Raw genomic sequence first — 24,768 nt, forward strand, 5'->3', positions numbered from 1 at the left:
CTCAATCAGCAATGCATAATCCTAACTCTCCAGGCCTTTGTCAAGGATATGAATTCAGAATCTCCTTTTCTGTTCTTATAAAGGTCTTCTGAGAGAAGTGATATTTAGGAATGTTCATCTAAGGAACATAGTATCCCTAGTTAAGGTAATTCAAGTTCTACCTTTGGATCAAGCTAGACCAAAAAGTTTTTTCTTTTCTATAATGAGAATTGTCTAAGTTTCTGTTGTTATCCTTACTGCCAGGAAGTTCAAAGCCAAATTGTCAGCTCTATCAAAGCAAGTATAAACAATATAGAGAGATAGTATATTTGCATTTGTAGTTTTTCTTGAATTTGATCCTTATTTTATCAATATATTTATACATCTTGGGGTGTCTATTTGTAAAGAGGTAGAGTGTAGATAAATACATTTAATTCATATCTAAGGAAAAGTCTGTTCAGAAGACTGAAAGGTGATCCCTCAACATGAACTTCATAAATCTTTTTTTTATGCTATCAAATACAAGGAATACATTTATGTATTTGATAAAGAAAACATGAGAAAAGTGGGTTGGAATGGGCTCAGACTTATTCTCAACTCACCACTGGAGTCTTGGTGTCTGTGCCAACAGTTCAGGAATCAGCAGGCTACCTGGAGATGGTTTATAACAAGAAGTACAAGGCTCTTCTCCAACACCCCTCTGGTCAGTGGAGAAAGCCTGCAGTGAGGCAAGAGGGGAAGTTGTGCCATTCTTCTCACCTCTCTATCACCATTTCATCTTCTGCTTGCTAACCTTGATGTAACTTGAGAGCTGTCCTCGCTTTGGCTGTGCAGTCCAGAAGCCAGAACTTCCTCTAGGAAGCTTTTCGTGTTATGCACAGTGGCTCCCCCCAGGACAATCCTCACTCCAGGAGTGGTACGGTTCAGGTTATAAACTGTTAGAGCCTCTTCATAGGTGGCTCCTCCAATTATAAACACAATGATATCCTGATGTCTGTCTCTGAGTGTGCTGGGGCCTAGATAAGGATACAGGTTTTCCTTAAGCTTTCCTTTGGTGAGATGGTCCAGGTTCTCATGTAAGAAAGGCTGATGCTGAGCATATACATTTTCTACTCCCTTCAATCTTTTGAGGAAATGTTTGGTAATAGCCACAGCGTCTTTGGGGCTGAAGAGGTCACTTCCTCTGACCCGTTTACCACCATATTCAACAACTGTAGACACAAGCTTTCGATACTTCTCAGAAACACCTTTATTCCTAAGGTCCATCATAATCCTGGTAGGCTATTGCTGCTGTGTTGCTCATAATGTAGAGGATAAAGCATCAGCAGGCTGCACGCATCAAACTCTGTCACTTTGGGGTTCTGCAGGAGACTCTTTACATTCTGGAGAACACTAGAATGGTCATTTTGACAGGCCAGTTCTTGCTCAACCTCCAAAACCTCCAGCAGATTCCACTCACTGACCAACAGAGACAGCTCTCCAACCACTGTCATGTGCTTTGATACAGTCCCAGACATCTTCTTGAATTGTGGGTAATTCTCAACAAAGGCCTTCATGTCTGCTATTGATTCTAGTTTTTGCTGTTCTTTTGGTTTCTTCTTCTGAAAGTCTTCCATGAGATTCTTTATGTTGCTACCAATCTCAGCAAAGTTCAGGTACATATTGTTAGTGTAGAATTCATCATTTTCAGCAAATAGGACCACCTCTCTCATGTCTTTACTGATCCCTGGCACTCTGGAAAGATCAATCCGATTGTTGTTTATGCCCAGTAGTTCATGGACCATGGCCTGATATGTTCACTGGTTTAGCAATGGGGTGATGGCATCTTCGCAACGATCTAAAATAAGTAGCAAGGGAGGAACCTCAGTCCGCCAGAATTCAAACAGTTCATATTCTTTAGTTATCACTTGCTTAACACATTCTGCAAGTCTCTTTGCTGCCTCTGATGAAAGCTGGTAATGAATCATGGGACATTTCTTCAGAGATAAAAGGAGAGCTGTCAGTCCTTGAGTTGCTCTGGATAGTTGGACTGGATCCCAATTTCGACCCTGGCAGCAACCCAGAATATTGAGGGAAAACAAATGTGGATTCACAGCAATGTAATCACCATAAAATTCCTGAACCTCAGCCACAACTTCCTGTTCATCAGGTTCAGCTAATGACTTCACATCACTCTTGCTGATCACATTACTGAAATAAATAAAATACATACTGTATTTGGGTCTTCAGAGCTCCTGAATCAGATAATCCACATTCTCCTGCTAGTGTGGGATGGTCTCCTGCAGAGGCAGAGGGTGGCTGTGGCTCACCATGGGGGCAAGGACACTGGCAGCCTGATAAATCTTAAAAATGTTTTTTAAAGACTAATTTAAAAAAATGTTTTAAAATTAAAATGGGTCCAAAAATGTTATCCTCATTCACTCACTAGTTTAACGACATTAACTAGTCTATACTGTATATCCCAATACATTAAACAATAAAGATTGTTTTAGCATTGTTATTGTCTTTTAATTGTAAAAACCATATCTCTGGTTTTTGCTATATGTATCACTATGTATTGTAAAGCTTAGCAGATCCTCATGTCAATGGCCAGGAAAACTATCCCTAGCATAGGAGACAGTTATAGCAGGTGCGAAACATCTTATAGAGGACTTTGTTTTTCATTTCATAAAACTTTATTTGATTAAAAATTTGCCTTTTCTGTGTAAACTGGAATGCTTTATTCCTATGCATTTTACAGAGTTACAATCTCTCATTTTAAATATTACCCCAAAAGTAATTTCAGAAAAAAAAGGTTTTTTGAAACTAAACTTGACTTTTAAAAAACCATATGGACAAACAATTCTCAAACAAAATTGGATTAATAATATTTCTTGCCTGCTTAACTACATGACAGATTTCTTGTCCCAGTCCCCTTTCTCAAAAAAAACATCATGTGGAAACTAAGCTAGAGAAAAGATTCTTCCCTAAGGCAGTTAAGGGAAAGGGAAGGGCCAGAAATTTCTTCGGCAAACAAGTATATGCATAGCCATTTGTGTGTTTTGCTTCAAGTACAGTACATTCTTTGGAGGGAAGGCGAGATGTTGTTCAGAGTGGGAGTGGTACTCTCCAACCAGCTGAAGTGCAGGAAGTTATCTACAGCCTCTTCCCCATGCTTGTGGTTGCATCCTGGAATCAACTCTGCCAACCCTATGAGTGCAATACCAGGTTAAAAGCCAATGCTAGTTTGGCTGAGATGGTCTCTTCCACTGCAAAACAATGGATAAGATGGGACTGAGAAACAACCACTACATGATGACATTCAATAAAAAAGGTTTAGGGAAGATAAAAAAAGGATTTCAAAGACAGGGACAGATAGGCTGGTGAAAAACAAATCACATTTTTGCTAAGAAAATTAGATAAAGGAGAGTGACAGAATGGTGATAGCTTGTTCTTCAGAGGAGCTCTGCATGATCTCTTTTTGCTGAAATAGAGGCCAAAGGTTAATTAATTATATTAATGCTCTTTGTTTTCTCAGCTTAAACAAACTAAGGTGCATGGGTACCTTCAAAACAATACATGATAGGAGGAAATGGATCCACAAATGACAAAATAGCTATGTTTACTCTGGTAACTAGCTCATTCACTAGTTTAACATTGGTCTGTTTGTTATGTACAACCCAATAAACTTGCCAATGAAAGGATCGCTTTAGCATTACAGAGACATAATCTAGGTATAACTTTGAGGGTTTCCGTAAATTAATCAGATTACTATCCTTAAGCATCCATGCATTGATATTATCAGGCATAAAAGAACTTGGTTCAGGGCTTCCCTGGTGGCGCAGTGGTTGAGAGTCTGCCTGCCGATGCAGGGGACACAGGTTCCTGCCCCGGTCCGGGAAGATCCCACATACCGCGGAGCGGCTGGGCCCGTGAGCCATGGCCGCTGAGCCTGCGCGTCCGCAGCCTGTGCTCCGCAACGGGAGAGGCCACAGCAGTGACAGGCCCGCGTACCGCCAAAAATAAATAAATAAATAAATAAAATAATGAGATTTAAAAAAAAAAAAAGAACTTGGTTCAAGCCAGGGGACTTGAACCACCCATGACTAGCCACACTGGCACTATACCTCTTTAGCATACTCATCCTTGTGGCCATCAGATGTTTCATTGCTATGACATTGCTAAATATGTAAAGAACTATGGAATAGTTTGTTGGCTGGTAAAAATGCCTGTGGTCTAGTTGCTATTTTACTAGTTATGCAATGTGACATATCTACTGTGGGTTTCTAAGAGACTTGAATCCACAAATATATTCCTCCTGACTCTGCTTCCACATTGCACAGAAGGACACAGGTAAGATAGATTGTCGTATCTCAGAAACAAAGAGGTGGATAACTCTGAATACATTTTCTTCACACCATAGTTTGGGGCAAAGGATTGCAGAATAAAATTTATGATTTCTGAAAAACAGTATAAAGAAAATAAATATTTGAATGAAAGACAAATTTTTGCTCTAAGATACTATTTTTCCCTCTTAGAGATCAATTAATTTAAAACTGATTGGCTTTGTTTTGGTACCCCATAACTCTAAGAATGACTTTTTAAAAATTTTGTTTTATTTATTTTTTTATACAGCAGGTTCTTATTAGTCATCAATTTTATACACATCAGTGTATGCTTGTCAATCCCAATCGCCCAATTCAGCACCACCATCCCCACCCCGCCATGGCTTTCCCCTTTGGTGTCCATACATTTGTTCTCTACATCTGTGTCTCAACCTCTGCCCTGCAAACTGGTTCATTTGTACCATTTTTCTAGGTTCCACATACATGCGTTAATATATGATATATGTTTTTCTCTTTCTGACTTACTTCACTCTGTATGACAGCCTCTAGATCCATTCATTTCTCAAAAAATGACTCAATTTCATTCCTTTTTATGGCTGAGTAATATTCCATTGTATATATGTACCACATCTTCTTTATCCATTCATCTGTCGATGGGTATTTAGGTTGCTTCCATGACCTGGTTATTGTAAATAGTGCTGCAATGAACATTGGGGTGCATGTGTCTTTTAGAATTATGGTTTTCTCTGGATATATGCCCAGTAGTGGGATTACTGGATTATATGGTAATTCTATTTTTAGTTTTTTAAGGAACCTCCATACTGTTCTCCATAGTGGCTGTATCTATTTACATTCCCACCAACAGTGCAAGAGGGTTCCCTTTTCTCTACACCCTCTCCAGCATTTGTTGTTTGCAGATTTTCTGATGATGCCCATTCCAACTGGTGTGAGGTGATACCTCATTGTAGGTTTGATTTGCATGTCTCTGATAATTAGTGATGTTGAGCAGCTTTTCATGTGTTTCTTGGCCATCTGTATGTCTTCTTTGGATAAATGTCTATTTAGGTCTTCTGCCCATTTTTGGATTGGGTTGTTTGTTTCTTTAATATTGAGCTCCATGAGCTGTTTATATATTTTGGAGATTAATCCTTTGTCTGTTGATTCATTTGCAAATATTTTCTCCCATTCTGAGGGTTGTCTTTTCGTCTTATTTATGGTTTCCTTTGCTGTGCAAAAGCTTTGAAGTTTCATTAGGTCCCATTTGTTTATTTTTGTTTTTATTTCCATTACTCTAGGAGGTGGATGAAAAAAGATCTTGCTGTGATTTATGTCAAAGAGTGTTCTTCCTATGTTTTCCTCTAAGAGTTTTATAGTGTCTGGTCTTACATTTAGGTCTTGAGTCCATTTTGAGTTTATTTTTGTGTATGGTGTTAGGGAGTGTTCTAATTTCTAAGAATGACTATTAAAGAAATACCTTGAGTGCATGAAAGGCTCCATTCAGTGGATAATTTTGTATAATGTTTCATTCCTCTTTCTTTCCCTGTTATTCTTCAAATTTCTATTGAAAGGTAAGTAATATCATGAAATTTGATGATACACACTGTTAATGGTCTTTGTGTAGGGTGAATGAAGGCCTTTTATATAGGAAGGAAATCGTTATGGTTATATATTTTTTTTTTTTTTTGGGATGGTTATATTTTGACCGACATCCACTCATCCTCTATTTACGTATCCTTAGTCTCTGGTTTTCTATAATTTCTAGCTTATATTCATAGGGTTTTTAAAAAATTCATGAAAGGCCTCTCATTTTTTTTTTCATTTACATGTTCAGGTATACATAAACTTAAGTAACTAGACTATATGAAGGATTTATTTGAGTTTGGAGTCTGGATTTTGGTAAAGAGAAAGAGTCATGGGGTTCTGTTAAAATGAGTCTGACAAGTTTTGGCCCAAAGTCACTCTGAGGGAGAATATGTCTTCCTTTGAAAGCAAGAGTATAATCAATATTTTCATAAAATATTAATATGAAGTAGAATATAGTATGTCAAGCCAGTATTAACATTTCATTAATGAGGATTTCATTTTTTAAAGGCTATATAACAAGAACAGGTTAATCTCATAACCTGAAAGTTTTTACTTCATTATTGTTTCTTTATTTCTGGCTAAATTGTACTTTCAAGTGAGTAGAGAGAAACATGATACTATATATTAAGTAACTTCAAGTAAATATCCATGCTATTCTTCAGTGTTAAGTGATCTCTTGGCTAATAAAAAGGGTAGATGTGATGCTCTCTCTAGTCCTAAGTACAGTGTGCCCCAACGTAGAGGTTTCTTGAGTTACTGTTAGAGAATGATTCCAATTCTTGGCAGTCTAATCCCATACTTCAGTATGGATCCCAACTTCTACATCTGTTCAGATGAGCCGTTGGCTAAATTGCTGTGTAGTAGTATTCAACAATATTTATTTGTCTTATTTATGGTGATTTTTAGGACTGGTCATACATACCCCCTTCCTCCTTCATCCCCTCTCTCTTTTCCATGCATATTTTTGAGAGCCCATATGTCTTAGAAATAAAGTTACTGTCTGTTAAGAATTCACAGTCTACTGGGGTTGAGATAAAAATAAAAAATTCTAGTACAATATGGTAAGTGTTATGATACCATGAGGACACAGAGGAGAAACACCTTATCTAGTTTATGGGGATTAGGGGAGGCAATTTAAAGATTATACCTGACACAAATACACAGATATTTGTATATACATGTGTTGGCACACATTTTTAAAAACTAGGTTATTATCATTTCAGAAATAAGGTAGTAATGCCTCAGTGTTGGCTGATATGCCTGTCTCCACCATAGTAAAAGAAACACACTGTCTTAATTGGGGGTTAATATTTGCAAACTACTTGACTTTTCTAGTAGAACGGTGGCATTGAGATATTAATGCTTTTCTAATCTTCGCTGTATTTTTAACAGCTGACTTATAGTAAATACCAAAGTAAAACTTTTATAATATGCATGGTAGGGTGGAAAGCATGTCAGATTAGTTTTTAAAAAAATAGGTGTTAGTCCTATATAGAGGCATTAACTATGTGATTTTGACCAATTTAACTTAATTAAACCTCAGTTTCTTCATTGGAAACATGAAGAAGTTTAGCAAGATGATTTAAAAAAAGTTTTCTTCTAGATTTAAACATCTGACTTTTATTGAAAAAATCTGGTTTATATTAACATTTTGAAATCATTATAATCAGAAGACAATAGATTTTAAGTTCCCACTCCTAGGAAGTGCTTGTATTATTGATGTTCTCTCCCTCCCTATAAAATTTGACTTCATCTTACTAGTCACACAGTTCCCATCATACTAGCCAAGACTTGTCAGACTGGTTCTAGTTAGATCATCAGTGACTTCTTTCTTCACCTCAGTCTAGCCTACAAAGTTGCTGATAGAGCCTGGATACACACACTTGATGGCAGACCTCGGTCTCCACAGGACCAATCCTTGCTGGTCAGCAATGTATCGGTGAGTTTTCTTCTCTTTTCCTCTGTCTTAAGTTAACTTGCTTAAAGTGGCATGAACCACACCAAGGAATGTATAGATCTCCAATTTATTATTTGCTTAATGTGGAAAAATACTTTTGATATTTAACATAAAATTATGTCAAGAAATAGGTTTCTTTTCTTTCTATACTAATGTTCCCTGTCCTCTTGTGACCCATCCCAAATGTTTATGTACTTTCAGAAGAGCTCAACAAAAGATAAAGTCACATGGTGTTTAACAACTGTCTTTTAGTTTGTTTTGTTTTGAGAAAAATAGAATGTGTTTTTAGCTTGGGTTTTATTTGTCCCAAGTTTATTATATTATATTATATATTATATTTAATACTCAAAATTTTACATGAGAAAAAAATCTAAAACCATGAAGATCAAACTTACACTTCTTTCTGTAAGTAAATAGTATAAACTAAAAAATATATATATGTTTTAAAAGAACAAGAAACAATTTAAGAAGACAATGTGATTAAATTATTATAGTTGGATTTTTAAAATAAATCCAGTGATATACCTGGTCACAATCAACTTCTCTAATAGAGAAGTCATAATTATTCTGAGGTTGTTTTCTTTAAAAGTTAGAAACTAAACAGTAACAAGATTTCAGTGTACCAGTTTGGGCTCTGAAAATAATTTTATCTTCATGTTAAGAATTCATTTTCTCTGATTGAGATATTGGCATGCTCTTTTTTGTTAATTTCTGTTTTGAGAAGAAAACAGTTTGAAAAGTATAAAGCTTCTAATGGAATCTTAATAGTGAAAAACACTCAGGCCCTGTAGTTGATAGGAAGAAAGTTCTACATAGTCCTCATGAGAAATTTAATACTTTCTATATTTGTTGATGAATCAACTAAGAGCTACAGACATCACAAATTAAATCAGACTTTTCAAGGCTTCCTGCCTTCTGCAAGTACTTCTCTATATTCCATGATGGTTTTGTGTCCTATCCTTTTTACCTGGATTATCTTTAAGAATATTACTATAGAAAACAGTGCTTTTATTTAAACATATAATTTCTATCAAACTCAAGATTCTAAATTGATTTCAGGCTTTGCCTATGCTAAATCTGAGTGAGTCTGGAGTTTGTGTAGGGGAGTTATAATTTGGAGGTATTGGAACGAATTTTCCTGAGTATAGTCTCTAATTTGAAGCAAAGATGTTTTCAGTCTTGCTTCAGAGTAGATGGAAGATACCTCTCAAGGAAAAACAAACAAACAAAAAACTCCTTCCTGATCTAAAACTTGTATACAAAGAGGAGCATATTGATGTTTGAGTCAGCCTAGGAGATGTTCAGAGAATGGGCTAGAGTGAAAAGGGATTAAATTTATTAGCACATTTGCTGGAATAAGTGTACCAACAAGAATGCTTTGAAAAAAGAGGTATATTGAGATACTTGGCAATTTCTTTTTAAGGCCATTTGCTCATAACTGGGAAGGCATATCAGAAACAGGTGGAGAGTTTTATCAAATGGCATATTCCTTTCTCTTTGACCAAAATTTTGATAGCCCCTTCCTCACTCCACCTGTTCTAAATGAAAACCACTATGTTAGAATTTAAAGGTTAGAAGAAAGTTAGACCAGGTAAACATTATTCTTCAGATGCTATCATTTTTTCCAAACTCTGATTTTATACTATCCTTTGAATATGAAGAAATCAACACATTAATTTTATAAAAACACATACAACAGAAGGTTATACAAACACATAAAAACACATACAACAGAAGGTTAAAGAAGACTTTTTCAGGTATAAGTTTATAGGGAAGAGATTTGAGAAGAGAAGAATATATTTATTAAATATATTTATTATTGATAGGAATGTCTGCCAACTGTATTCACCAGCAACCTCTGAAAACCAGCAGACCAAATTTGTAGACATTAATATCTACACATGTTTAGATAGATGAAGGTAAACTGAGTAATATTCAAATGAAACAAAATGGACAACTTTAATTTTTACTTCGTAGGGTAAGCATTATCTCTCAACATGTGACCCATGGACCCCCTCCATTAGATTCACTGGGTACTTATTAAAAACAGAAAAGTCCAGTTCCCATCCAAGAAATTCCTGTGAATCTCTGGTTGAGGCATGGGAATTGTATTAAAAGTTACACAAGGTAATTCTTATTTACTGTACAGTTTGAGAAGAACTGATACAGTACAAAGCCATAAAAAAAAGGAACTTGTAAGATAGAAAGAAATTAAAGTGGAAATAAAATAGGTCAGTTTTTGAAGTGGTAACTCTTTGTTTTATTTAAACTGGTATAATTATACCTCAATGGGAGGTGTTCTCTCACAGTTTACCTTTTCCTCCAAGGGAGAAGAGTAGTCATTTATACAACATAGTGATGATTAAGGAAAAGAGGATAATTTCAGAATGTCTGGAAAACTGAAGGGAGGATACAGACATAATTTGGGTAGTTTGTGTCAGACAGGGAGAGTGGTCTTATTTGGATTAAGAATCTGTTTGTTTACAGGGGAAAATCTCAATGTAAAATTAATCTATTGTAGCAACCTCTTCCTTTTTGCCCTGAAATTAGTCAATAGATAATGATACTGAAGGGTCCCTCTACTGAGGTGCAGGTCCAGAGTTGCTTTATGATAGTGTTCCAAGCGTTTAATGCTGTGCCTCATTTCTCCTTCAGCTAAGATCAGTCCTGGTCCATGTAACAACATTTAATGAGTTCTCATTGTGTACTAAGTTCTGTATGGAAGAAAACTTTGTTGAGCACCTATTATGTATTGCACATTTTGTAAAATGTTACCTGATTGAATTTTGGCAATACTTTGAGAAACCATTATTGTTATCTCTCCTTAAAAAGATGAAATAACTGCAGCTCAGATTGTCCAGGGTTAGTAAGTGTTGGATCTAGAACCTGACCTTGGCATTTCTGGCTTTAAAGTCTATGTTCTTTCTACTGTAACACACTGTCTTATCATGTGTGGGAAGCAAAAAGAAGAGTCTTTGGAAAGTTTGCGCTCTAACAGAAATGGAAAACGTGCACACATGCATATACACACACAGAGAAAATGTGTATGTATGTGTAGGCATACATGTTTATATAATGTATAGGCAAAGAAACAGGTCAATACAGGTTAATATGAAAGAATGCACATATATGTTGACGGAGGAAGGGTGGTGGTATAATTTTACTTTCATTGACAGGTCTTTACAAATGTTTTGAAGAATGCACAGACTACCGTTATGTAATTTTCTTAAAACTGTCTCTGTATTTAAACAAGATAAGAACATGACCTAACTTTTCCGCACTATCTCAAAGGTGATCAGTGACTGAGAGTACAGCACTTCAATTATATCATCACTGTTTTCTAAAAAAGATTGCAACATTTGCTATTGTGTGAAAATCAAGTTCATCTTAGTGCAGCATTTTATAGAAGGAATTCATCAGTCTGTAATAATTATAACTGTCTAGTGAACCTTTGTTATTTTTTCATTATTGTCTGCTTTCCTCCAAAAATATAATTGCTTCAATATAATAAGGGAATAAATAGAAACATTCAAGAAAAAAGCAACATCATGTGCTTCCTTGTCAGCACTGAGATTTATAATTATGCCTGATGCTTTTGTGCCTGACGATGGGGCTATTGGGCAGTTGTGGAGCAAGTCTTCTAAGATGGTCGGTGGTGAAATGAGTGCTCTGTCTGCGTTTCATGGCTTTATCAGGGTTAGATTTTAGAGGAACTCCACTAAGTTCATCTCAAAGCACACTCCTTTGACATATTCTCATCAAAGATGGTGGATAAGAATTGTGGAGAATGTTCTCACGGTTTCAAGCATAATTTGATAGGTTTGAAATGAGTGGATTAGAGGGTAGGAAAGTTTTAAGAGGTTGAGGGGAAAAAAATGCTCTGCAGACATACCAGGTCATGCCAGAACCTGCAAGCCGAACCTTCTCCCAGGTACATATATGGCCTGCATGGTTGAGCAATTTCTGAGAACTTTACAATAGTAATTCTGAGATGATAGAACTAAGTTTAGGGGAATCCAAAGTATCAGTCACCATTAAATTCTATCTTGCAGTCTTTCAACCTTTTATCTGAAGATGTCAGATGATGTCTTTTTTTTTGAAGCTGCAAAAGCAAATACAGAAGGATTTAGCACTCTGTTTAAAGTTGAGCTATGATTCAGTGCAGAACAAATAATAATTGCTATCATTTGTTTCACATGTACTGTGTACCAACTACTGTTCTAAAATAGCATGCACATTTAATCTTTATAACAAACAATGGTTATATTATTATACCCATTTCACAGATGAGGAAACTGAGGCTCAGACAGTATTTGCCTAGAGGTGATAATGGCAGAACTGGAAATTAACCCTGGTCTATCTGACTCCAACCCATGATCTTAATCACAATGCTATACCATCCCCACAATTCCTCCTTTATCTACCTAGGTGATGCTACTGCTATGCTGACTTAACTGTTTTACTGTGTTAAAAGTTATATTTACAAGGAACAATGTTATTGTTCAATGGATAATCTTCTAAGTAGACCTCTGAGGATTGTAGACAGGAAGCATCTATGTGTTCTATAAATTAAGGGATACCACAGTCAAGGATTAGGTAGTTTGCATGTGGTCACAGGAATGGGTGAGTCAGTCAATACTAAAGCTTGAATCTGTCCTCCCAGTTCACCTGTGTACCGAGTCCAATGTTGTCAAGTAGAAGAGTTAAACCAACACAGGTGTCTACCTGACCCAGGAAATATTGTTATTGTTATACTATTACCATTTGAATTTGTATAGAATTATACGGACTTTTAAAATTTGGTTATTGCACATTAAAAGCTTAGCAGGTCACAGCAAAATCCAGAGAGGGTACATATAGTAGGATATATATGTATATACACATATATATGTTCTTTACACATAATTCCAACATATATTCTTATTTGATACCTATCAACAACTGTGAGGCAGACAATTTTAATATTATCATGATTTTACAGATAGGAAAACCAAAGATTAGGAAGATTGAGATTTCCGAATCTCTGAGTAAGTGATTGGCAGAACTGGAGTTTGCCACACATTTCTAACTATGGTCCTGAACTTTCTAATACTCCCTGCTGCCTCCACTACATCATGATCCCTGGAATCACAAGTGTTCCCCTTGGTTAAGCAGAGATAACTTTCCTTTCTCTTTAAACAATTAGCTTAACCCTTGTGTCTCAACTTTCCTAGTCCAGAAAATACCAAAGATAATAAATAATACAACTAAAATATTTCAAACCAATCTTTCAAACCTTACAGTACATTCAAGTTGTAATTAAGCACTTGGATATATATTACTGGATTCAACAGCAAAGTTAGATTTGGGATTCCTTGTTTTTTTTTAACATCTTTATTGGAGTATAATTGCTTTACAATGGTGTGTTAGTTTCTGCTTTATAACAAAGTGAATCAGTTATACATATACATATGTTTCCATATCTCTTCCCTCTTGCATCTCCCTCCCTCCCACCCTCCCTATCCCACCTCTCTAGGTGGTCACAAACCACCGAGCAGATCTCCCTATGCTATGCGGCTGCTTCCCACTAGCTAGCTATTTTACACTTGGTAGTGTATATAATCTTAAGTAGAGTTCTAAATCCTTGCACAAAACTGTATATGTCATGGCTGACCATTGGCTTGATGTATAGATTCTTAGAGCTAAAAAGGTCCAAAGATGAGTAGTTTTACACATTGTCTTTACCAGTTGAATCCCTTTCACACATAAGGCTAATGCAAACCCCTGCTGTGTGGAACAGTGTTGCTCTGGGTGGAGTGGGAATAAGGCTTGGGAGCCTCACCTGTTCCATCTTCTCCTTATCCCCTCAGTCACATGAGGCAATTTGAGGGATTTTTCAACCTGTTTTGAAAACAAATTAATTCCTCATTATGAAGGAGGAATAATGACAAAGCCAACATTTGCTGTGCATGTACTGTGTACTTGGTATAATGCCAATTGCTCCATAAGCGTTATTCCATTTAATCCTTAGAAGAACTCTATAGTTAGGTTCTATCATTATCCCCATTTATGGGAGGGGAAATGTAGACTTAGAGAAGGTGAGTAACTTGCTTGGAGCCATCTAGCTAGTAAGAGGTAGAGCCGGGGCGAAACCCAAGCTGTTTGACGCAAAAGCCCAGACCTATATCCACTAAGCAAGAAAATAGAAGTCATTTGCTTAAAGTCGTAGAACTTTTTACAATGAGATCATCGATGAAAACTTGGCCTCCTTATTTATTAGCATCAGATTTATTACTTGTATCTCAAAATTGTGCAGCTAGAAAATATTAAGTAAAAATATTTTATTAAGTAAATATATTTCTTGAATGTCTTCTTCTCCCAAAGATAATTACATAAAAAATCACAATTTACCTTGATTGCAACTAATCTGTTTTGCATATTGCAATAGTATCAGCTTAGATATGAGTGACAGGAAGCTTAGGATAAAGTGGCTTACATAAAATGTCATTTTATTTCAGTTTAATGTAAAACAAGTCTGGAGATAGTCAGGTAGGGGCTGATAGGGAGGTTTACCAAGTAATTAGGAATCTACTGCCGTGCTGTCCTATGAACATATATCCTCCCAGTCATGGTTTAGTATGGTTGCCAGAGCTCCAACTAGCACATCAGGATTCTACCCACTGGAATAGAGACTCCATTGGTCAGAACTTATATTCACAGGGAGAGTCATGGATAAAGGACGTTATTCTATTTTCCAGGGGGCCATATGCTCAACCAAAAATCAAAGATTCTATTATTAAGGAAAATATTTGGGATAGGCACATATGAATCTGTAGCACAGACATGCTTAGTTCGAATGATGAGATGTATATCCTGTTGTGATGAACAGTAGGCAGATGAATATATGGGTCTGAAGTTTAGACAGGTAATCTGTATTTATAGATTTGGTAGCCATCAGCATTTAGATATGAATTAAAGACATGGACATTAGTGACTGAAAATATTTAGCCCTTTTGGATAAAATAATACTTTTTAAAATAAATTTATTATTTTTGGCTGTGTTGGGTCTTCGTTGCTGCTCACGGGCTTTCTCTAGTTGGGGCGAGAGGGGGCTATTCTTCGTTGCGGTGTGCAGGCTTCTCATTGCGGTGACTTCTCTTGTTGTGGAGCACGGGCTCTAGGCGCACGGGCTTCAGTAGATGCGGCACATGGGCTCAGTAGTTGTGGCTCATGGGCTCTAGAGTGCAGGATCAGTAGTTGTGGCGCACGGGCTTAGTTGCTCCGCGGCATGTGGGATCTTCCTGGACCAGGGCTCGAACCCATGTCCCCTGCATTGGCACGAGGATTCTTACCCACTGCGCCACCAGGGAAGTCCTAGATAAAATAATACTTTTATAATTTTACGGTATTTGCACAGTAAATTCTACCTTATTCTAATATGAATCTGAGCATATTTCACTATGTTATTATTAAAATGCCAATATATTAAAGTATAATTAAGTAAATATATTTATATTAAGTAAATATATAATGATCAACTTCACAAATTTGTGTTCCATCCAAAAGTTAAGACTCAATACTTCCATTATATTATAGGTCAACAACTGAGGCAGGAAATTCATTAGTCAAGAAATCCCTCTTTTGGAAGAATAATACAAACACTAACAAGAGTCAATACATTTCCAGTTGTCTCTCATTGCTAAATTAATTCAGATAGGGTTTTATTATATACAGAAATTTCTAGATTATCTGAGGGATTCTTTGTGTATGGCTTACAGTACTTGCCAGGGAAACAGCAGCCAGAAGGACACCACACAGTCTAGCACATGTTGCAGCTGGCACACTCCAATTTTAAGGCCCATCAGTGGCTTGCACAAAATGCAGTTTTACAAGTCTAGGAATTTAAAAACTGGCTTAGAATGCAGGTAGTCAAGAAACTTAATGACTTCCTCATATGAAACTTGGATTATTTCAAATGACTTGCAGACTCTTAATTTGACCATTCCAAATGATCTGGCATGTAGCCATCAGAAAAATAACATGTGAAAAATTATGTTAAAGTTGATTGTTTAAAAAATGCTAAATTTTAATTATAATAATGTTGAGCATTTTTAGGTTATTTGAGGCATGGAAGGCGAGCTTTGGTGGAAACTAAAGAGCAGCTAGATCAATTAAAATTCTCATTGTTTTCTAATAATAAATGAAGAAAATGAGAGCATACTTCGCATCATTTAAGTTGGGGGTTACAGGATGCTGGAACTTCCGTGATGTTGAATATGCTCTCAGATTTCTCATCTGAGAAACTTAGGACTTAGATGAAAGGACTTAGTCTTTCAATAAAAGTTCTAAGATGGAGACACAGGTCACTGGTCTTCCAGTTCAGAGTTATTTCCACCATATCATGCCAACTTTCATAAGAGGCATCTAGACAAAGTCATGAGAAAGATTTGGTAGAAAGATATCTAATGTTACAAAAAAATTTCTGAAAGGGAGTGCTATACATTAGCAGCTTCAAGAGTGTCTCTAGCTCAGGTTTCTCAACAATTTTTTCTTCTGATACAACAGCCACAACATAGTCACACACTCCCTGTTAATGCTTTTTTTTTCCTTCCACATTTTAAAGTGCATACAATTCCCTATGACTAGCTGCAACGGTGTCTCTTGTCAACATTTCTGTGGGAAACTGCTGCTTTTAAAATTGCTTACTCAGATCATTTTGACTTATTATCTTGAACTGCAAAAAGTGTGAAGAAAATAAAGCAAATATGTTAGTGTAATTGTGTTAAAGTAGCTCACTTTATAATTCTATAGACCCATACTTAATTACTTAATAATATCTTTAAATTTTTTGCACCCCATCTATCTGTGACTGTAAATTTCTAGACGTCAGGCAGAGTGCCAACCTAAATCTCAGTTTGTAGTTTCCTGTGACACATCATATCTGGCTGGGAACTTAATAAAGAGCTAGATGATAACACAGTGGAGACCAGAGACATTCGTTACAGTTGAATTGTCACTAATAGTTATATAACACACGTGTCCAATAAAAGCCTGATGATACCATATTTGTAATCACAAATTCCTTTTAAAGTAGGTGGGAGGAAACATATTATCACTTGAGTTTTATGGTTAGTTAAATATAGGAGTCATTAAGCTATGGGTTTTACCTAAGTTAACAGTTAGTGGTAGGGTTTTATTTCATTCCCAATATTTATTAAAAACTTACTATTGCACTTAGTAATACTACGCTTATTAAAAACTTATTATGGTACTAAGTAATAATATATTTTTATGTCTATGATTTCAACTTTTAGGTACTTTATAATGTGAAAGTGCCACACAGAGCCATTTCAATAATTCGCAAAGTGTTGTCAGATATTTAAAAACATTATCTTAGAGCTTGGTATAAATAATTTCACACTGCTTCCCCCACATAAAATTGTTTTTATTGAATAGTCATTGGTGCCATTTTCCAGTATTGAGGGGCATACTAAGAGTATTATAAAACTAATTTTTGTTTCTATGCTAAGAATATTGTGGTGAATAGAGTTCATGATATTACACAGTATTCTTTTTATTAGAATCTGAAAGAATTGTATTGTGGCTAAGTAATTGCTCAGTTTTAATCTTATGGGTGACATGAAGAATGTAACTGAATAGGGTTTAGTTGTTTTCTTGTTTAGTTTTGTTTAGTTTTGCTTTTGAGTTGGCTGCTAGAAAGCTACAAAGTTTGTCATCTGACTTAAGGAAATATCTAGATAGGAATTATGATATGTAGTTTTAGTACTCTTCTCATTTTGTGTTTTCACTTATGTTTTGCTTTATTCTTGCATCTCTATGTTTAATTTAATACCATATATGTAAATGTAATTTAATACTATATATCATTTAATAATTATATAAATGTAAATATATATCTTTATAAGCTACCTTAAATCAGTCTAGAACACGGTAGAATATAACTAAAAACATTTAGAATAAAAACAATGACTTTCCCACCATTTGTCTTGGTGCTATTAAAAGAAAATGGAAACAGTTGTCTGGTAATTAGACTACCACCTTGTTATGATGTAACTTCTCTTTGAGAACTATTCACAGTTATTATGGTAGGGAATGCACACATAATTCAGTCCAAGGGCCTGGCTGATGCTATCAGACACTTTATAGGTATGTTTGTATAACAGTGGACACGACAGCAGTAGGCTATTTGTATTTTATTTTTTGAATTGTATTTTATTTATTTTTTTATACAGCAGGTTCTTATTAGTCATCAATTTTATACACTTCAGTGTATACATGTCAATCCCAATCTCCCAATTCATCACACCATCCCCACCCCCCCTGATAACTGACACCAAGCATTATAAATGGATGACTACAACAAAAGCAACAATGATTGCATTTACCAAACACGAAACACACTCAAACTATGTCATAATATTGACATTCAGTCCAGTAATCCTCCACTGTAACAGCTCCTTTACTTTGCAGTGAAAATTGATTTGTATATTTTTTGCCTCTGAGTCCTTGTGGGGTTTTTTTGTTTTATTCAAACAGAAATTCACAAAAATTATAATAATCCTCATCAGTTCACTCAGTCCCATGTAATTTTTTTTCATCTTCATCTTTTGTTAGCACTTTTATGAATTCATCAGTTTTCCATTAGAGTTCTGAAAATGCTTATTCATACTGCAGTATAGTCAGTTACTAGAAACCTGTACTTGTCAGAGTCTTTTCCATGAATTCCTTGAAGATGAAACCCTTTATAGGAACATATTTGCAAAAGCATCACAGTGGGTTGTTTGTTTTTTTAATATTGAGCTGCATGAGCTGTTTATATATTTTCGAGATTAATCCTTTGTCCATTGATTAGTTTGCAAATATTTTCTCCCATTCTGAGGGTTGTCTTTTCATCTTGTTTATGGTTTCCTTTGCTGTGCAAAAGCTTTTAAGTTTCATTAGGTCCCATTTGTTTATTTTTGTTTTAGGCATAGAGTTGCTTGTAGTAGTCTCTTAGGATGCTTTGTATTTCTGCAGTGACTGTTGTAACAGTTCCATTTTGAACTGTTGAAACTGTTCCATTTTCATTTCTAATTTATTTATTTGGGTCCTCTCCCTCTTTTTCTTGATGAGTCTGGCTAGTGGTTTATCAATTTTGGTTATCTTCTCAAAGAACCACCTTTTATTTTTATTGAATGTTTTCCAGGTCAGTTATCCGTTCTTCTGCCTTAGTTATTCTGCTATTGATTCCTTCTAGTGTAGTTTTCATTTCAGTTATTGTTTTGTTCATCTCTGTTTGTTTGTTCTAGGTCTTTGTTAAACATTTCTTGCATCTTCTCGATCTTTGCCTCCCCTCTTTTTCCGAGGTCCTGGCTCAACTTCATTATCATTATTCTGAATTCTTTTTCTGGAAGGTTGCCTATCTCCAGTTCATTTAGTTGTTTTTCTGGGGTTTTATCTTGTTCCTTCATCTGGTACATAGGCCTCTGCCTTTTCATCTTGTCTATCTTTCTGTGAATGTGGTTTTTGTTCCACAGGCTGCAGAATTGTAGTTCTTCTTGCTTCTTCTGTCTTCCCTCTGTATTATTTGTAATTTTATAAGTAGTAATTTATTTGTATTTCTTTTAAAAACATAGCAATGAAAACATATGATCCATGAGCATGTATTCAAAATTTTAGTTCTGCCCTGGATATTTTAATAGTCTTGTTCAAGACTAAAATAAGAATCTAATAAGATTGAAGATCTCACCAATGCCGGCTGATATGATTCTTCCACAAAGCACAAAGCATCTGAAGTGTTTGTGTGAACAAGACAAGCAGGCACAATCTATAAGGTAAAGAAATGAGCTAGTGCCAAATACTCAACAAAAACTGAATAAATATTTATTAACTAATATTTTAAAACTTAAGCACTGACTTAGGGAATTAGTAATGTCATGAGGTACTATGCTGTTACTTCATTGTGGTATCTTTCCTTATGCTTTTGTTTGGATATTGTAATTATATACAGACATTCAATGACCACAAATAAGAAGTGTCTCCTGAAATTAATGTCTCCTTATTTTCATTTATCACTTTCTGAACTATGATAATACTTCACAGTAGATAGATAAAATCATAGTTGGAAAATTATATATTTTAAACAGGTGAAATAGACATATCAACCACAAAGCTTGATTATTATATAAAGTGTTTTATGGAAATCAGGTTTTACTTAAATAGTAATTATTCTTCACAACGTCTGACCTTTCTTTTCTTTTTGTAATATTCCAAGTTCTTTTCTAAGACTAAGGCAGAACAGAAGTGCTTTGAGAGAGGTTGAAACTCATATTGTGGTACTGACAAATGGTCAGTTCAATTTGGCTTAATCAACTTCAGTTCAATCCCCTCTGTGAATATATATTGAGCATCAGAGTGGTCAGAGAATAAAGAGATAAGTAAGGCACAGACATTATCCCCAAGGGGCTCAAGATGTATATTATGATGTGATACTTAGGGGTGAATATAGTTTACTGAAATAAAGGAGACTTTTCTGAACTGGCTCTTAAATGCACAAAGGCTTTTATGATGCAAGCAAATTACAGACTCTGAGTTAGTCCATATAGGAGGCAGCAGGAACAAAGGCAAAGAGCTAGAAAGCTCGTGGGGAAGAGGGGGAATGCCAGGCTAACTGAGGCCAACTTGGGTTTCAAGTGATCCTAGCCATTGGCTCTATCACTTCCAGAAAGAGCACTTACTGTAATGGACAATGATTCAGAGATTGGGGAGGCAGATGAGAAACCTGTCATCGAGCTGGACGATGAGTTTTAGTGACAATTATCAGAACAAAGTTAGTGGTAATGGGATTGGAGACACACTAAATTAGATTTGCCATGCAGTTGAGACTAAAAAATGAAAAGACTATTATAACTTCCCAACACAATTATCATTGACTTGTAGGCTATTGCTTATGTCAGCCATCAGTAAACTATGGCCCAAGGGTGAAATCCAGCCCACGACCTGTTTTGAGCTTGAGTTAAGAGTGATTTTTATACTTTCTAAATGGTTGAAACAAATCAAAATTTAAAAAATATTTCATGACAAGTGAAAATTATACAATAGTCAAATTTCAGTGTACAGAAATAAAGTTTTATTGGAACACAGCCATGTTCATTTGTATATGTATTGTCTGTAGCTGCTTTTGCAGTACAATGGCAGAGCTGACTAGTTGCAATAGGGAGTGTGTGGTCCAGAATATCTAAAATAGTTACTATCTGGACCTTCACAGAAAACTTTGCTGACCTCTGGCTTAAGTAGTTAATGATGCATTAGCATCACCAGCTTTATAGATATTGTGCATGTGTTCATTCAAAACAGCTCAGCTGGACTGAGCTGATGAAACATTCCAACTAAGAATATCAGCACTGCTTACCATTACAGAGAATGGGCAATGAGTTGGACATCTACTATTAATCGGTCCATGGTGGTGGTGTTAGGAAAGCATTTGTTCTGGTAAACTTTCCTCTGAAGCACTGTGAGCCTTGACTTATGGTTCTCCAGTGCTTGCCATGTGGTTTATTTGTGGCAGTATGTTTTTTCCTCTCTTCTTTTTGTTGTTGTTTCTGCTGCTTTTCTTTCTTATACTATTCTAGAAAAAGACACATTAAGAAGTGATAATGATAATGCACCTCTGGACTTGTCTTCTGGCAATTTGGAGATTATAAAAATATAACCATATTTTTTTTTTTTTTTTTTGGTACGCGGGCCTCTCACTGTTGTGGCCTCTCCCGTTGCGGAGCACAGGCTCCGGACGCGCAGGCTCAGCGTCCATGGCTCACGGGCCCAGCCGCTCCGCGGCATGCGGGATCCTCCCGGACCGGGGCACGAACCCCTGTCCCCTGCATCGGCAGGCGGACTCTCAACCACTGCGCCACCAGGGAAGCCCCTAAAAATATAACCATATTTTAACTGCTATATTCACCTGCTACATTCACCGTCTAATTACACATCCTCAATTGAAAAGAAAAATCATAGAAAGAAATCTGATACCACTGAAGCTATTAGAATTTACCCAGTCTGTCTGAAGGTGGTTTTATAAGAGCAGGTTCATGTAAGTTTCAATAGGCCCCAGTAATGATTGGACAAGTGTTTATGTGCAGGAAGAGGTTAGTTACACAAGTGTCTGTTGATATGTAAAATAGATTTATTCCTCCATTTTACTAATTTTTTTTTAGCACACTTCTACTACATCTAATTTGGAGCAATTCAGTATAGAATCACTTGCTGAGAGAGCAAACAAAATAAGTAATTAAGAAACAGGGTGAATCAGTTTGAAAAGCAATCTCATACAGACTGGGAAGGGAAGAGATAATGATTCAAATGAAAAAATCTCAGTAATGTGGTCATTACCATTATTATTAATAATTAAAATAATGATGATAATAATAATAGTCCTTACTATTTGTACAATGATTTTCTACTGGGCAGCTCAAAGTAATGAAATACTTCATCATTTTTATCTCTAAGAGCTCATCAAGTTAGGAAGGGTCTGAAATTCTTATCCTTGTTTTTCATATGGAGAAAATAAGGGAGAGAAGTGAATCTGCTGGTACCACACTATACAGTAGGTTGGTGGTCAGAAACAGAAACATACTCTCTTAACTATTTATTCAAAGTGTTTTTGATGGATTCTCTTTTTTCCTTATCCCTTACTATCCCTATTATTTCCCTCAAAGCCACCAAAGACAGAGCATCCCTAAAATAGTTTTGAAAGGTGGGAGACAGGAAAAGAAGACACAGCAGTACCTCAAACAAGATAGTGATAGGAACTCCATGAAGAGACATGTATAACCGTCCTCGTTACTTTCTCTCTCTTTCTCTCTCTCTCATTTAATTCGAAAGCCATGATTTTTTTTAAAATCCATCATAACATAAAAAGTACCTAAATTAAAATTAAAGTTGCTCTCTTACTTCTGTTATTCCACTTCTTACTGTTAAAAATTTTGTGTGTCTTTCTATATACTTCACTATGCACCTACACATATAGCTTTATTATGTACAAAAACTGGAACATAGTATGCATATTATTCTGCAATATTTTTTCATTAAAATATATCATTGACATTTTGCATGTTAATATGGGTAGCTCTACCTCATCAATTTAATGGCTGCATTGTTTTAATTTTCTGTCTTAAGAGTTATTGTAGAATAAATAGAACTTGTCTTATATTTCACAGTTCTACATATTCTTTTGATGATTATCAATATCGATTGTTTCCTACATTTACAAATTCATGTTCTTCATCTGACATGTGTTGAAACTAGTTGAGAAGCCCTTCCCTCCCCATATTCCCTCCAAACTTTTGCTTATGTCTGCTATATGCATCTCCTTTCTTCTGCAAGAAATGAATAGCAAGCATTCAGGGATGAAGGAACAGGAGTCAATTTATAAGTTTCTTACGCATGTTTTCATGTAAGAAGTGTGCAGAAGAGAAGTGGAGAAGTCTTTTTATATTACAGTAATTGTCATTGTAGGAACAGGTGCTTGGAATCCCACTCAAGGGAGAACTGGAGATGGAAGAGATTGGGGAGAGAAAGATAGTTTCCTCGGCTACAGCCCCATGGGGATATCACAGAAATAAGGGAGGAGACCAAGTAGAGTCCCTGGAGCCTTCCACTACATTCCAGTGACTTCAGCAGGGCAGAGTCATGTAGCGATGAAACTGTTGACTTCTGCAACAGTGTTCCCACCAAACAGGACATTGAGACAGAGCCAAGATGGGATGATGGTATGCCAGGGACCAGAATGATTATATCACTTCCTGGTCTTGTATCATCAGGAAACAGAGTTCTCTTGATTTCTGTAAGCAACGATTATTTACTGTGAAATGCTTCACAGTTTCCAAGAAGTTTTCACATTCCTGATCTCATTCTGGGTCCCACAGTCAACCATGTGCTTTAAACAGAATGGGTAGGCTGTCTCTTATTGACAGATGGACAAACTTAGTTCAGAGTCTAAATAACTTCTCCAAGCTGGTAAGGAAAGGGCTGGACTTGGAATTCTCTTTATTCTGAAGCAACCCCAGGTGCTCCTTCAGGATAAGACTTCCCTTTCCCTCAGTTCTTGCACCAGACTGCTCTGGAGATAAGAACACATGCCTTGATTCTACCAACGTGCTAAATACCTCAAGAAATTTAAAATAACAGCATCGTATTTAAACAACTTGGCCAACTCTGACTTATTTCATTTTCCCTAACTTTTGAGTTTGTTTAGCAGCTATTTTAACACAAGGGAATGACAACCTTACTAATCAAACAAAAATCAGGTTGATCAACATTTTTCAGTAACATGTATTTTTGAAGGCAGAACAAATGGGAGAGGTTGAGGAAGTTTCATGCAGAAGGGATTTCCTGCAGCATTGCTGAAGTTTAGAGGTAAATATTAGCTCAAACACTCAGGTTCTTTAGAAGAGACCTCTGGTTATCTCTTATGTGTATCTTCTAAGTTTGTTTCAGAAAAAATAGTAAGAGAATAGAATTAGAAACTCTGCCCTCAACCTAATATGGTTCAAACTGTAACATATATCATAGGCCATTTAAGATTCTACAGTGGAAGTGCCCGACTTGGTATCTTGCACATAGCTGGCTCAGCAAATCATAGCTAACTCTTAAATAGCACTTTCTACATGCGAGGCACTGTTGTAGGCACTTTACATACAGTAATTCATTTAATCCTTACAATAATCCTATAAGATTGGTACTATTATTATGATCTTCATTTTTTTGAATGAGGAAACTGAGATACAGAGAAGTCAAATTACCTGCCTAAGGTCAAGCAACCAGAGCCAGGAATGGTTTCAGCAGCCAGGGATTAGGGTGTGTTCTAAAACAAAACAGTACTCTTCCTTCTGACTGAGTGTCCTGAATTAGTTCCCCAGGAATATCTACTTCACCTAAGGAGTGGCT

General features: G+C 36.0%; 1 protein-coding gene across 1 annotated transcript; it reads right to left on the reverse strand.

Moving 5' to 3' along the window:
• Window positions 1-711: 711 nt before the first annotated feature.
• LOC112397405 (vacuolar protein sorting-associated protein 45-like) lies at window positions 712-13,675 on the reverse strand. The gene is given in 3 exon segments (XM_024741598.1): window positions 712-1,250; window positions 1,253-2,237; window positions 13,667-13,675. Coding segments are annotated over 3 exon segments (1,491 nt in total). The 3' UTR covers window positions 712-753.
• Between the last annotated feature and the right edge of the window lie 11,093 nt (window positions 13,676-24,768).

This window comes from Neophocaena asiaeorientalis, unplaced genomic scaffold (assembly GCF_003031525.2).
Source record: "Neophocaena asiaeorientalis asiaeorientalis breed wild unplaced genomic scaffold, Neophocaena_asiaeorientalis_V1.1 scaffold445, whole genome shotgun sequence".
Lineage (NCBI taxonomy): Eukaryota > Metazoa > Chordata > Mammalia > Artiodactyla > Phocoenidae > Neophocaena > Neophocaena asiaeorientalis.